The sequence below is a fragment of the Octodon degus genome, unplaced genomic scaffold, assembly GCF_000260255.1.
Source record: "Octodon degus isolate 3935 unplaced genomic scaffold, OctDeg1.0 scaffold00110, whole genome shotgun sequence".
Lineage (NCBI taxonomy): Eukaryota > Metazoa > Chordata > Mammalia > Rodentia > Octodontidae > Octodon > Octodon degus.
In genome coordinates, this window is record NW_004524686.1 from 6174555 (window position 1) to 6190163 (window position 15609).

General features: G+C 38.7%; 1 protein-coding gene across 5 annotated transcripts in view; it reads left to right on the plus strand.

Annotated features, from left to right (window-relative positions):
* Positions 1 to 15609, plus strand: part of Atp11c (ATPase phospholipid transporting 11C) — a 254981-nt gene that overhangs the window by 179996 nt on the left and 59376 nt on the right. For all 5 annotated transcript variants that reach the window (XM_023699077.1, XM_023699078.1, XM_023699075.1 and 2 more), the window contains exons 14-19: positions 8054 to 8215; positions 9041 to 9192; positions 9780 to 9851; positions 11607 to 11680; positions 13335 to 13438; positions 14121 to 14302. In XM_023699077.1, coding sequence (XP_023554845.1) covers positions 8054 to 8215; positions 9041 to 9192; positions 9780 to 9851; positions 11607 to 11680; positions 13335 to 13438; positions 14121 to 14302 — 746 coding nt within the window. The remainder of the gene's footprint in view (positions 1 to 8053; positions 8216 to 9040; positions 9193 to 9779; positions 9852 to 11606; positions 11681 to 13334; positions 13439 to 14120; positions 14303 to 15609) is intronic.

Sequence of the window (15609 nt, forward strand, 5' to 3'; positions counted from 1 at the left end):
TTCTTTACTTCAGATGCTATGAGTTCTGAGAATTCTTTTTTTATTTCAGAAAAGAGTTGTGCTCTGATTTCCTCTGTATCTTTCTACTGTTGCTTATATACTATCGACACTATTAATTCATGCTTTTAAGCCAAGGTAGTGTCCTCTGCACTTGTTCTGGGTGGGTACTGGGTTTTCTCCATATGTTTCTGCATTTGATTGTTTACTGAAAATGTTATTAATTCAGGGATTTCTTTTTTTATTCCAATCTGAGTTCCTCTATACCTTTCTGCTTCTGTTTCTTTATTTCAGAAGCCGTTGATGCATTACTTTCAGCTGTGTGATTCCCAATTTGTTCTGTGTTAGTGTCCTCTGCACTTTTTACAGGTGGTGTTGGTTTCTGAGGTTACATTTTGTTCCTCCACATCATTTTATGTAGCACTGTCTTCTGACCTTTTTTGCATATCTTCGTTGTAATTATAACCCCAGTATGTACTGAAGTTCAGGTGCAGATCTATAAAGTTTGGACTTATCCAGCTGTGCCTGGCTTGGGTCTGGCTCCTGTGCTCAGCTCCTTCCCGCTGCTGCCCTGGAGGGTGAACCTGTTGTGCCCCTGTGGCAAGATGCTCTGCTCCTGGACTAGTTGAGTGGTTCTATCCTCTAACCTCTCTGTAGGGATTGCAGCTGCAGGGTTACACCCCAGGCCTGTATGCCAGGCCTGAGCTAAGCGTGTAGGGGACAAGGTGGTGTAGGGGTAGAGGCAGCTCTCCCACACACTCAGTGGGTCTGGGCTAGGACTGGGTCTGGGTGTTCCCAGAAGTTGGCAGAAATTCTTACTAGTCGGACGGGGTGGGGGAGGTGCTGAGGAGTGGTGGGGGGCGTCCCAAGGGGTGGAAGAGGGTCTGACCCATGCTGTGCCTAGGCTGGGACCCGGTGTTGGTCCCGCAGGCACACTGTAGCGGAAAACTCTCCCACACACTCACCGGACCTGTGCTAGGACTGGGTCTGGCGGTTCCTGGAACGCGGCAGAAATTCCTACTCCGTGGGCGAGGTGGGGGAGGTACTGCGGAGTGGTGGGGGGCGTCCCAAGGGGGTGGAAGAGGGTCTGACCCACGCTGCGCCTGGGCTGGGACCCGGAGTTGGTCCCGCTGTTGCAGGGTAGCCGGAAACTCTCCCACACTCTCACTGGACCTGGGCTAGGACTGGGTCTGGGGGTTCCCACAATGTGGCAGAAATTCCTCCTGGGCGGGTGGTGTGGGGGAGGTACTGTGGAGTGGTGAGTGACGTCCCAAGGGGGTGGAAGAGGGTCTGACCCACGCTGCGCCTAGGCTGCGACTTATCAAAGAATACCCAGTACCATTTTGTTTGGGCCTGACTGCAGGATGTAAGTATTTCAGACCTTGGAGTCTGCATTCCACATAGATACCAAAAGGCTAAGAATAGGATAAGGAATGAATCAACCAATGGGTTTCTCCTCAGATATTGTTTGCAGAAAATTATTTTGTTGGTGATTTGAGCTGCCACTATGTACTCTGGCATTTTTAAACCCCTGAATTTTCATCTATTTCTGTAGAACTTCTGTAGTTTCAACAGAAAACATCAGTGTACAGGCTTTTGCCTGTAACAAATTCTAAGTTGTATAAGTCACCTTTGATGAACCCTCTTCCCTGACAGCTAATTTAATAGCTCACTCTAAATGTGCCCATTGTGATTCAGTGCCTGGTTGTATGGATTAACAACCTATGAAAGAGAGAGCATAGCTAGCCTGGGCATATCTTCAACTTTACTACAAATAGAATAGCCATCATTCTGTAGGTCAGACTTAATGCTCTCTTGAAACAGAGAGAATGTCTGGACCTCTTTCTACTTGGTAGGACCCTTACCTCATTCCTTCAAATCCCTGCTTCAGCACTTTGCATATTACCTATGGAAATGCAGATGTGCTCTTATCAGCTATATAGTATTAAGACTAGAGAAAGTAAATAGAGCCTTTGATAATGATTTGTTAAGTCTGATCAGTGAAAGAAAGCTACAGTTTTTATTTTAGCTAATGTATTCTTTCTTTACTAAATTTTGAATTTTGGGATGCATTTGATATTTGGTCAAATCACTAAGTTAATAGTAGGCTACCACTTCAATTAATATGGTGTCTAAACAATTTGCTGTCATTATCAGCTTGAATTTTTAGAAAAATACCTGAATGAAAATACAGAGCAGCCTTGAAGTGGTTCTTTTTTAAAAATACCATTTAGCACTCAGTGGACTGGTACACACAAAATTAAGTGTAAAATGTTTCTTCTTTGATGAGTCGTAATTTAGGACTTACAGGGCTTTTTGTGTTACTGAAGGCAGTATCAGTTCATTCCCATCAATGTCGTGGGAAACATTTGTTTAACCTCTTTGAAGAATGACCCATCGGTATTTAAAAAAAGAATAAACGGGTGTGTTTAGGACAGTGATACACAAAGTAGGAAACAAAAGGAAGTAGACTGGTCAGATCAGAAAATAATGAGGTCTTTTCTCATCAGACACCAATTTTTACATAACTGAATGATTTCAGGCCATCTTTAACATCAGACTAGTCTCCTCCTTCATATCCCCTCACAGTGTTGTTGCTATGCCAAATTGTGTGACTTTATCATCTAAGTATATACAGTACTTCAATTTACATATTCAGCTTCAACTACTTGGAATGATACTGGATACTAAGTTTACTAATTTGGTTTTTGCTTTTTTGAAACAAGATGTGCCTATGTAGTTCAGGTTGGCTTTGAACTCACTTTGTAGCCCAGGATGGCCTGGGACTCATTGGTCCTCCTGTCTCAGCCTCTTGAGTGCTGGGATTGCAGGCGTGCACCACCACACCTGGATGAGGTTGCTATTGTAAGCAAGAAAGCATCAAACTTTTTATCCATTCCTTGGAGAAACATATCGGACCTAACTATTGTGATCATAATTATTGATCAAGAAAACTGGGGAATGTGAGGTAGTGAAGAGTCCAGCACTACACTGTTTTGGACAGTTCAACAACAATAACAATCAACATCTGTGTAGCATTTTTTAGTCTCAGAACATATTTATTGAGCTTTATTGTTTAGTCTTTATAGTCTTATACAGCAGATGTTATAATTTAATATTTGAAATTCATAAAAATATTTACCCAAAGTGCAAAGTTAGTATAACTGACACCACAAAATAAAACTTTAGAAGTTAAGATTTTTTATTCCTTTGGAAACAAGAAACTTTTCAGATTTCTTCAGGACTGTGACATAAATGGCAACTTCTACCTGTCCTCAGCCCAGATGAATAGACAGAATATTCAGATGCTTGGCCCAGGAGTGCAAAGCGGCGAGCTTTCCAGGTCTAGGAAGAGCTTTATAACATAAGCCTGAATGTATCGATTGTCTCATTGTGTTCCCTCCTCACTGTTCCTTGCTATCAAAGACACCAAAACATCTGTACTGTACAAGGTGAGATGGTGATTTGAGTCAAATGCACACCTACATTCATCGGAGCTAGCTTTGAATAAGCCCTTTTTTCCTTTTTACAAAAATAAGTGGTCTCCTTTTTATTTGGTTCGTGGTAAACAAATGAACCTGCGCATAATGACCTTCATGGCCAGTAACATTAGTAGGTGGCAGACCGAAGACTCCAGTCCAAATATTCCATTAGTTAAACCAAATTAAAAATTTTTAGTCACTTTTGACCTATGAAGTAGGCTATTTCACATATTCAACCTGTCTTTCAGAGCTCTTTCTGCCCACTAGCAACTGTCTCATTAAAAGATAGGAAGTGCAATACCTAAGCATTTTCTCCTTTTGCTCTCCAGTCACTCAAGACAACATTCTTCACAGAAGATGTGGTACAGGAGGGGGTTTCCCCATATCCCATAGCCCAAGCAACCATTTTCCAGTGGACTCCACTGGGTGTGATTTAATTCTATTTAATTCTGACACTTATCTACCTGGATATAGCATCAGATCCCACACAGATTGAAGGTTGGAGTCCTAGGATACTGGCCCACCTCACATGCAAGTGCAGTTTATGCTGTGTGCCTATGACCATGCAGCTGTAAATTAGAGTTTTGTGATCTCTGCCTTGGATTGCATTCATTTGCTAGAGTGGCTCACCAAATTCAAGGAAACATGCTTATGTTCACTGGTTTACTATAAAGAGTATAGTGGAACAGCCAAGGGGAAGACATGCATAGAGCGAGGTGTGTTAGCAGGGTTGCAGAGCTCCTATGTCCTCTCCAGGAGTGTCATTCTCCAGGACAGTTAGCTATGTGCTCTTGGAACCCAGTATTTGTGGGTGTTTAGGGACACTTTATTAGTTAGGCATGATCGATTAAATCATTGGCCAGTGACAGTCAACTTTAACCCCTTTTGACCTTCCACTAAGGGTTATAGAGTGAGGCTGAACAATCCCAGCTTCCTGACATTGCCTTGGTCTTCCTAGTGACCTAGTGCATTAGAAAATGTGAGGCAGTGGAGGGTCCACTGCTGCACTATTTTGGACAAGTCAACAGCAATAACAGTCAACATCTGTATAGCATCTTTTTGTTTCAAAGCATACTTGTTATTAGCTTAACATTCAAAAGGCACTGTTTCTCCAGAGAGGTTATAAGTTTTAGGATTGTGTCAAGAAATAGGGATGAAGTTCAAATATTTATTTCACAATACCACAGTCTACCCCATCTTCAAATACTGATGATCTAAAAGATACAGAACTCAAAAGTTGCTGGTGCATTAAAAGAATTCCATTCAGTCACTGATAATTATTATTTCTCTATTTCATTGAAAATGTCTCTGGGTAGTTTCTAGACTTCCCTTCTAACCTTCTCAGGTTCCAAAAGAAGATTTAGAAAAAGCATACTTCTCTATCTTTTTTGATATCTAGTGTAATTGAGCTAGCTGTGAACCATTTTGAGGTATTAACATGATTCTGAATTTGCCTTATTATGTAGCCCACTCATTTATTCCTATACCCTCAACTATGATTTTGTCTTTATAATTAACCTTTTTCACACTTGGAATGGTAATTAGGTTTTATTTTTTATTTTATTTTATTATATTACATACCAATGTGCTCATCTATACTAAAGGAACTAGCAGTCTAGGAGAAACCTCTCCCCCAGTCCACTGCCAGTCTGATAGTGTAAGATTAATTAGAGAAGCAGGAACTGTTTGTACCTTCTGCCAATACAGTTGCATTCACTGTCCAATTTGCCAGATGGAGGGAACACCCTCTCACCCCCATTGGGCCCTCAGGAATTCTGACTGAGGGTTTAAAAACAGTTACTGCTGGATGTGTAGCTCTGTGGGAGAGTAGTTAGCTAGCAGGTGTGAGGCCCCACGTTCTATCCCCATTACCAACCTCTAGCCAAAAGAAAGGAGGTGGTGATTCAGAACCCACACTTTTTTTTCTTTTACGTATTTGGTACAGGGTCTCACTATGCACCTCAGACTAGAAGTAATCCTCCAGTTCTCAGACTCCCATGTGCTGGGATTACAGGTGTGCACCACCACACTTGGACTCCGTCACCAGCTCAGCACGTCCCAGGGGCAGGGCCAGCGTGGCATGCTGGACTAGGGGTTGAACTCCTTTCCCTGCACTTTCCAAAGCATGTGTTTATTCCTCTGAGCTATCTTACTGACCCAGAACCCACACCTCTGAAGCTGGCTTGCTAACCCTAGCTATCAGGTAGTTGCCTTATTAGCATACAAAAGGCTGTTCTGTCATACCATATCTTATCAGAGCTGGGTTCAAGAAATGAATTTGGTAACATTACGCATTTATACTTTCAGTCCATAAAATGATGAGTTTGAATTTTCTGATATAGAGGAGCCTTACTCAGGAAGCACAAAGCTATCAGAGGAAGAGGCTGCCTGCAAGGCAGAGTCAAGCAGGAACTTCTGCTTTTATTTTTTTCCTTTCAGTATGAGATTACTTTTAATATAATATAGATCACAGCTATTCCCTCTCCCCTTTTCCTTAGTATATAGCATGTATTGAAGCAGTGGTTCTGTGAGACAACAGCATCAGCATCACCTGGGAATTTAGAAATACAGGTTATCCAGAAGCTCTGGAGAAATAGCACACAGTATTCTGAATTTTTGACAGACACTCCAAATGCATATGATAATGCATTTTGAGTCTTATTGCATTCAGATGTAGTTTGTTAGGTTATACCTGTGAGATTCAAGGTTTATAGACCCATACTCCCCAAATATATATGTGGGTGCAGAAATTATACTTTGTATTGTGAAAATACCACCTTTGGCACTGCTAAAAAGACTCTCAATGGGCTAATAATCATCCAAGTGTATGATGTGAAATAACTCAGGGCAGTCTTCAGGGGTTGAGGGAAGTTAATCATTGACCAGGAAAAAAGACCCAAAAATTCATTTGAACTGAAAAAATCCAAATGATACATGTGTAATAGTAGCTGGATTAATTTAAAGAGAGAGTTCAAACTTGGCTCACTAACAGGAAAAAGAAAAGATGGGAATGCTATATTTGTGCCAGTGCTGCTACCGTGAAAAGCTTTGAAAAATAATTAGAAAGCAGCTACTGTTGGAGTTCATCTCTTTTTCCCTTACATAATAAAAACCTTAATCTTGTGCTTATGCCTTTTCCTGTCAGCCCATAATTTTAACTATTTAAGCATAAATTTCCAAAAAAGAAGACAAAATTGTGGGTTTTTAAAAGCCAGATGTTATAAATAGAGGAGATAAAAACTGAGATAAAATGGAAATGTTCAGAATGGTCTGTTTGAATGGAAACTTTGTTTCATTGCTTATTTTCCATTATTTATGAAAATATCCTCATATATTACACTTTAAGCTAGCTTTATAGACTTTTTCAATTTAGAATTTTTTTTTTTTTTGTATTTTAGGGAAGGGTCTACAGGGTGTTCAGGGTCTCAGTGCTAGATCGGACTCGTAGTGATCCGCCTGTTTACAGCCTCCCAAGAGCTAGGATTACAGGCGTGTGCCACCATGCCCAGTCTCAATTGCTGACTCAGCATACCCTGTGGGCAGGACCGGCAAGGCAGGCCCGGGGATCGAACCCGTGGCCCCCGCACCTGCTTGTAGATGCTTTAACCCGCTGAGCTATTTGGCTGGCCCTCTGAAATTTTTGCATGTTATCCAAAAATATGTATATTATATGAAAATTTGAGTTATATTTTTCATCAGTAGTATCCTGTATGTCTCTTAGATAATTTAGCATTTATATTTCCTCTTCCTGTATGTATTTTATAGTTCTTATGTTTATAATATGATGTAGTTCATTTTTCTTCAGTGTACTATTTTGATAGAAAATTGAGCTTTTCCTGGGTAGGGAAGAACTCCCTCAAATTTTATTTGATTTTCTTATATCACAATTCATTTAAATTCCAATTAAACTTTTTTGCATGTGTGTGTATGTATGTGCATGCATGTTTATGTAGAGTGAGTACTCAATATACTCTTATTTCCTCTTTGGAAAACTGACTTTAATGTATATCTTGTATATATTAAAACATATTAAAGGGTTAAATTGTATAATTTTGGGGGCCAGGGAGATAGCTCAGTTGAAAGGGCCTGAGTTCAATCCCCGGCTCCACAAAAAAAAAAAAAGTACACTTCTCAGCTTGATTTCATAGTCATATTTACCTGTCCTATTAATCTTCTACATTTGTAGGTCTACCTGATGCATGTGGTACTATTTCAGTATCTTTAAAAATTCTTGTTCACTTGCCTCTGTGATTCCACACAAAGTCTTAGAAGAAATGATTTTCAGTGGATATGAAAATAGCAAAGCCAAGCTGGCTTGATAGCTCAGTGGACTAAAGTGACTGTTTAGGCAGAGCACAGAGACAGCGATTGGGACTGGGCATTGTGGCACGTGCCTGTAATCCCAGAGCTTGGGAGGCTAAATACAGGAGGATCGCTGTGAGTCCAATCAACATAGTGAGACCCTGTAGGCCCTGTATCCCCTGTACTAAATGCATTAAAAAAATAACAAAGCCATGTAGCTAACTAAAAGTTACTCATATAGAAGAAATGCATATTTTGTGTTTTTGTTTCAGGTGGATTATGTATTTACAGATAAAACTGGAACACTCACTGAAAATAGCATGGAATTCATTGAGTGCTGCATCGATGGGCACAAATATAAAGGAGAAACTCAGGAAGTTGACGCATTGTCACAGACTGATGGACCTTTAACATATTTTGACAAAGCAGATAAGGTGACATTTTCTGCATTATTATTTTACCCCAAAAAATCAGTCATGTGTTAGATCTACATAACCATTAGCTTAACCTTTTTTAGCTTGACCTTTTTTCAGTTCTCTCTCTTCCTCCTTCCCTATCTATCTACTTTCTTTTTTTCCTTTCTTCCTTTTTTGTGGTACTGAGGAGTGAGCCCAGGGCCTTCACAATGAACTGCATCTCTAGCCCTTTTAAACATTTTTTGAGATGAGATCTGGGCTTGAACTTGGGATCCTCCTGGCACAGCCTCCCAGTGTGGTGAGATTATAGGCCTGTAACACCATACCTGACTTTTCTTATTTTACTAATACCTCTGGAATTTGTGAAGAAGTAGAACTTATAAGTAAAGAGAATTATGGAAAATGGCATTTGAGTAAAATGTTTGTTTGCCTGTCTGTGTTATCATAATTTTTTTAAAGATGAGCACCTCCAAGAGCAATGTCACTTTGAGTCACTGAAGTTCCAAGAATGTCTAGGCATTAAATGAACCAAAGCATCCCTGCACTAGATACCAAATGAACTCATTTAGGCCTATGAAGAAGTCACTGTGTTGGTTTAGGGGCCACTATAATAAACTTGAATAAGTTAATGTGGCCTCAAGGCATGCTATCTAAGAACCAGGAATTCTTTTAGATGCTAGGAGGATACATGGCTTATTTGATAGGAACGTACCCATTTATTTTACTCAGCTTACTAGAGATTATAACATTGTCTTATCTTAATATCTTTTCTATATTCACTGGCCCTAGTACCTAGTGATCAAGTAAAAGTAATATAGATATTCTTCTGTTGCTGTTCTACAGAATCGAGAAGAGCTCTTTCTGCGCGCCTTGTGTTTATGTCATACAGTAGAAACAAAAATAAATGATGCTGTTGATGGAGCTACAGAGTCAGCTGAATTAACCTATGTCTCCTCCTCGCCAGATGAAATAGCTTTGGTAAAAGGAGCAAAAAAGTAAGCACTTATCTTGAGAAAATAGAATCACAAGAAAATAAGAGTTATTTTGATTTTCCTTCATTTACTTTAGTAGCCTTCTTATATGCTGCTTCCATTACTTAGTAAAAAGCCAAACTGCTTTAGCTTGTGGAAAATCACCAAACCTAATCAATTAAATCCAGAAAGATTATGGGTGCATAGATACAATATGCTTTATTATTTGTGTACTAGCCACAAGTCCAAATTTTTATATTATGTTTTACCTATTAGTGGCCACATATTAGTGGCCAGTTTTTGTACAACAAAAGTTATTTCTGAAGTGTTCCCACCAACTGTGATGTCATTTGATAACTCAGTCTAGTTTTGTCCACAAGGCCTCAAAATGATTAAGTGACTACAATGTCATCTAGCATGGTAGCTGCAGAATTGAAATTACCAATTGTCTCTGTTTTGGTTAGAATAATTGTGGCTGGTCATTGATTTGCTCTGCGTTAAGTCATATGATAAGAAAAGAAATGAATTAAGAAGGATGAATAGTCTCAGTGCCAGGGGAGACTGATTGTTCTTCAGATCTACATAAAGGCTTTTCTTATTGTTTTTGATAGGTATGGGTTTACATTTTTAGGAAGTCGGAATGGACTTATGAGAGTAGAAAACCAAAGAAAAGAAGTAGAAGAGTAAGTAGCTCTGTATTTGATGTTTGTCACTTACTAACCCAGTCAACTGTAAATGGATTCAGGAATGGCCGCATAGGAAACTGGTGGACCTACAAATACAGAACTCTGCTTTCCCAATTCAGAGTTTCATATAAATGGAATAGAAGCCATTTTAATTCTCTAGCACATGCTGTGAGAAAAATCACAGAAGATGCATGAAATGTTCTGCAGTCCAGAGCCCAAGCACTCACTCTGGGATTTCAGGCCCAAGCAATAATGGCATCATTGGTATTCACCAGCACCTTTCTCTTGTTATTAGATACTTAAGTATGGACCCCAGGTCATGTATCTTGATGAAAAATATGTGGAGTTTTTCTCTTTTGCTAAAATACCCCAAAGAACAAATAACCCTGGAAGATTTTAAACAAGGTCTGTGATTAATTTGAATTTGTTTGTCTTAACTTGAGATGGAATTTTTATCTGACTGCCATTCTGGCCTGTAGAATCCTAACAGACCCATCTCTGAAACCTATAATACATTTAGAGGCACTTTGGTATTACTGTTCCTTGAAGAAAGACGCTCAGCAGCTCAGAGCCTTGATCTGGCTACCAGAGTCGTGGTCAGAGTCCACATTCAGTTCCTCTGTCTGGCCGTTGCCAAATGATGGCATGTGCAGATGTCTTATATCCCCACCCTTCACAAAGCAAAACAGCACAATAGCCCTCTGCCCCAAAAAGCAAGGTATAGTATTTTTTATGTGAACTACATGCATAAGTTTATTTTCAAGAAAACATATCCTCATACCTTTTCCAATTATTACCTCTTATTTGAACTTGTCTGTATCCTATCAGATTAATAGTTCAACCATTCGTACACAGTTCTGATTAATAACCTTTTTAAGTCGCTATATTCTTTAAACCCTTCATTGGCTTCCTGTCACTTTTAGGATAAAAGGCCAAGTTTCTCAAGCATCCCAGACATTTCAGTTTTCCGTCCCTGCTTATCTTTTTTGCTTCATCTCTTGCTGTTTGTTCTTCTATCAGTGAGTTTTCTGGGTATTGTCATGTGTTGTCCCGCATGCTGTTCCTTTTTGATGTTCTTTCCTGCACTCAGAATGCTATGCCTCTCTACTTTCTTCATTGTATCGTTCTTGTAGAACCGAGCCCAGGTATGACCTGTTCTAGGAAGCAATTTTTTAGATGGTTTTCATCTGTACTCTCATAATCTTTTCAAGTGCCTTTATTTTGGTACTTGACTGACTGAGGGGGAGAGGGTAGTTATTTCATTGCCCTTTGCCTTTGTCAGGGAAGGAACACAAGCACATTCACCTCTATTCCACAACACCTAGCTCTGTGCCTGGTCAATGGTTGGTACCTACATGCCACAGTAGGGTATTTATATCATTGAAAGTCCTGAAAGATTTGCCATCACTGTTTTAGATGAAGGATAAAAATAATTGGAAGTGTGGAACTCTTTCGGGTATGGCTTTCTGAGATACCTCTTTGAGCTTTATTACTACACAGTTACTACTGTCTTAATATAGTAAGAGTATATAAAAACCCTTTTCTGCTTTTCTCTAACAGCAGCTTCTATATACAGAGAAGCTCCAAAGGAAAGGGAAAGTACTAGTTATGCACACAACCAGCTCTCCATACTGAAAAAGGGCAACTCTCTTATTCACTTAAAATATTTAAATATCTTAAGATGTTTACGTTGTGTTTTATGTTACTCAATGTGGTCCAGGTGTTTTACTTTTTCTTTTTTTTCCCTCAAAGGTATGAACTTCTTCACACTTTACACTTTGATGCTGTTCGCCGACGGATGAGTGTAATTGTGAAGACTCAAGAAGGTTTGCATCTTAAAAGTTTGACTTTTTTTCTCTTTTTCCATTTGTAGTTTTATATGTTGATCAACTATTTTAGGAAAGAGAAACATTTCATGTAGTAGCATAGGATTATCGAGTCTTGGAAAGCAGTAATGTTTATACATGACTTCACATATTTACTTAGGAACTTTAAGTTCAGTTGGCCAAGCTGTCAATGTCAGAACCCCTGATATAACAGTAAATGTAGTTTCTTGAGAATGGAACTTTATTCCTCCACTCTGGCTATACAGGTAGGAACTGAAAGAGTAGCTTTTTTGTGGTTCAGAATATTCATCTTTTTATTGACCAAGTGTATTTCCTGGGTATATAAACCATAATTATTATTGGTTGCACAAAAAAATTATAGTATGATAGTTGAATGGGCTGGGATTTTGAGCACCAGAAGCCTAGAGTATAGAGAGCTGCTGGTTTACTGCTTTATATTCTGTAGAATTAGATAAGGTAGAAATTACTGAGCCAGGCTTCTGAAAAAGGGAATTTTTATTTTATTCCAGAAGTCAGGGCTCTTTGACAGAGTAAAGCTTGCCCTTTGTAGAGAAACCAGGAGCATCATCCTAGGCTTCCCTGTCTTGGGGAGTGTACATGGTGCTTTGCTTTTTGTTCAGATTCTGAAAGACGCGTAGAGGAATGCTTCATGCACGGGCTCGCTGTTGCACACGTATGTGTGCACACATGCACATCTTCTGCCCAGGAAGTTTGTGTTCAAAATATTCTTTTTTATTTCCCAGTAATTTACTTTTTAGTATTAAATCTGTTCTAAATTCTTCAATGTGAGAGTGGGAAGATACAGACAAACTCTTGGAGAAACATATCCTACTTTATTCAGTCTTCGGGGTATGATTGCAAAGTAGAAATTGATTTTAGTATATGACCATGAAATTTGTTTTTTTATGCCTTTTGAAGACACTCTGCATATGTGAAAGAAAATAAAAACAGTTAACATTGTACTGCTTTTATGTGTGCCTATTTTCATGTGTCCCCCTTTAGATGATGACATGTCAGGGGAAATGACCTACTAATAGTTCATTGACCTTAGAGCTGTACTTTTTAATTTGTTGATTCTAGCTCTTTGTCTCATAAGGATAGTGTCTTTTAGTACACTTACATTCCGTAGAATTAGGTAAGCTAAAAATTACTGAGCCAGTAGTTTTGGTACTCAATTATGGATATTTCAAATCCCCAGTGGTAAGAATCACACTAGTGTTTTGAACGCTGACTTGTTATACTTTATTTAAAATGATTTTAAGTCTGGTTGAACTTGAGTTTGGTCCATAATATCTGCAGATGCACTGTGTGTTCCTTAGCTATAACTGACTAGACTTTCAAAGAGAATTCTGCTGTAGTTCTTTGATACAAATCATCCCAGTAATTTACTGGGATGAAGTATATAGGTTCATGATGTAAACCCTGTCTTATTTATGTATCCGTGATGATCAGAAGAGGTATTTTCCAGCCAGACTAAAATTCTAGATGTCTCATTTCACTTGGGTAAGCACTACAAGGCAGGCAGAAATGCACAGCAGCTATATAGGAGAAGCCATCTTAACAGGTTCCTCTTCCTAAAATTTCCATATTAGTCTTCAAATTCTAAGTAAAGTACTTTTATTCTTTGTTTTAGGAGATATACTTCTCTTTTGTAAAGGAGCAGATTCAGCAATTTTTCCCAGGGTGCATAACCACGAAATTGAGTTAACAAAGGCCCATGTGGAACGTAATGCAATGGTGAGCCTATGTCCCTCCCCTCACTAAGGAAAAAGAGAAATGGTGGGGCTAAGCATGTTTATGGAATGGTTATGGATGTTTAAGGTTATTATCTTTTCCTTAATCTGAAGATTTAGTAATACAATTTATATAATTGTAATGTAAAATGTGTTGAGGCAATTTTCTAGTTAGAATATGAAGACTTCAAGAATCTTTGTTAAAAGTGTTATTATTTTGAACCCAATTGAATATTACATTTTTGATTAGGTTGTTCATTATTTTATAGAGAACAAAATAGTACTATAACAGAAAAATTGCAAGTGATACAGAATTTCACTTAACAAAGTAATATGAATTCCACAGTATTTGCTGTAATTTATAGTGTTGTCTTCCAGTTATTCATATTACCAGATACATGCATGCAAAATTGGAAGAAGAAAAACAAATACACAAGAAATTAAGAGGAGAAAAAGGTGACAAAAGAAATTAAACATTATCTGCTCCTTTCCATAGACCAGCAGAAATCTGTATAGTTGTCCAAAACTATCCTGCTTACATACATAGATATATCTTTTTCCCTAGCCTGTTCATTTTTATAAATTGTGTCAGAATTACTCTTGTACATGTAGGTAAAGAGTATGTAAAATATGCAGTTTTTCAGCTCTAATTGGGATAACTATATATCTTCTGGTTTGCTTTGTAGGATGGGTATCGGACGCTATGTGTAGCCTTCAAAGAAATTGCTCCAGATGATTATGAAAGAATTGACAGACAGCTCATAGAGGCAAAAATGGCCTTACAAGACAGAGAAGAAAAAATGGAAAAGGTTTTTGATGATATTGAGACCAACATGAATCTAATTGGAGCCACTGCAGTGGAAGACAAGTAACTAGAAATGATACTCTTGTTATTTTAGTGAGCAGTCAGGACAGGACGTGTGCTAGATTAATTATTTATTAGTAGTTCAAAATATGTGGTTTAGCTTTCTTGTTTAAATGTGCTTGAAAATTTACTTTAACAGTTATAAAAATTCACCGAGTTTTGAACTGTTTGTGGGAATGGTTTTTACATTAAATATTAGTTACCACTAAGGTCTCTTGAATGTTTATGAAGCCATCCGTTTATACAGTTATTTATGAAATAGTCTTGCCATATGTAGGGAAAGGTATCATTATTTGAACTGATGCTTGGAAGAACGGGTAAGATTTTAACAGAGATGAGCAAAAGGGAAATACAGGGTAGAACGAACATTAGCACAGAAGCTTATTATAACCTAGTTTAACAGAGCAGTGTATATTTTTGGATACTTTAAAATAATATGCTTTAAACGTACAGGATGAGCTCTACCAGACATGAGTATAGAACTCTGGCGTTGATCTGCTTAAAAAGTTAAGATTTTGATTCTCATTGTATAAAGAGTTTTCTAAATATATGCAGGCCAGTCATGAAGGCACATGTCTGCATTTACAGCACTCTGGAAAATTTAGGCAAGAGGATACTAAGTTCAAGTCCAGCCTAGCAAGTCAATGTCTTAGCAAGGGAAGGCTCTGAATTCTATCCCTATGTCTCAGTCACTTCTCCATTGTTGAGGCATAATACCAGACACCTTCAACTTTAAGGAAGAAAGACTTATTTGGCTCAGTTTCTAGTTAGTTAAGACCAAAGTTGGCTGGATTCAAGTCACAAAGTCAAGGACAAAGGGTACAGCAAATAAAACTACTCACCCTGTGTCAGCCAAGAAACAGTGGAGAGGGAGGACCAGGGAAAAAGAATATACCTTTCCAGGGCATGCCCCCTGGGACCCATCTCCAACCAGGCCTCTCCTAACAGCACTTTGAGTGGCTGAGCTCTTCAATAGATGAATCCACTGTTGCATATAGCACCCCAAACTCACGAGTTTGTGGAGGGACATTTTAGATCTGAAACACCCCAGTACAAAAAATAATAAATGGGTCTAGGCATGGTAGCATGTACGTGTAATCCCAGATTCTAAGGAGACTCAGGCAAAAAATCTCAAAGTTCGAGGGCAGCCTGGGCAGCTTAGTGAGAAAAGAACTAAGCTTTTTTGACAAAAGAACTAACGGCATATGGCTCAATAGAGGAAAATATGTCTCGTATGCGTAAGACCCTGGCTTCAATCCCCAATACTGGGGGTGGGATGGAGAAGGGAAAAAAGAATTACAAATGTAAAT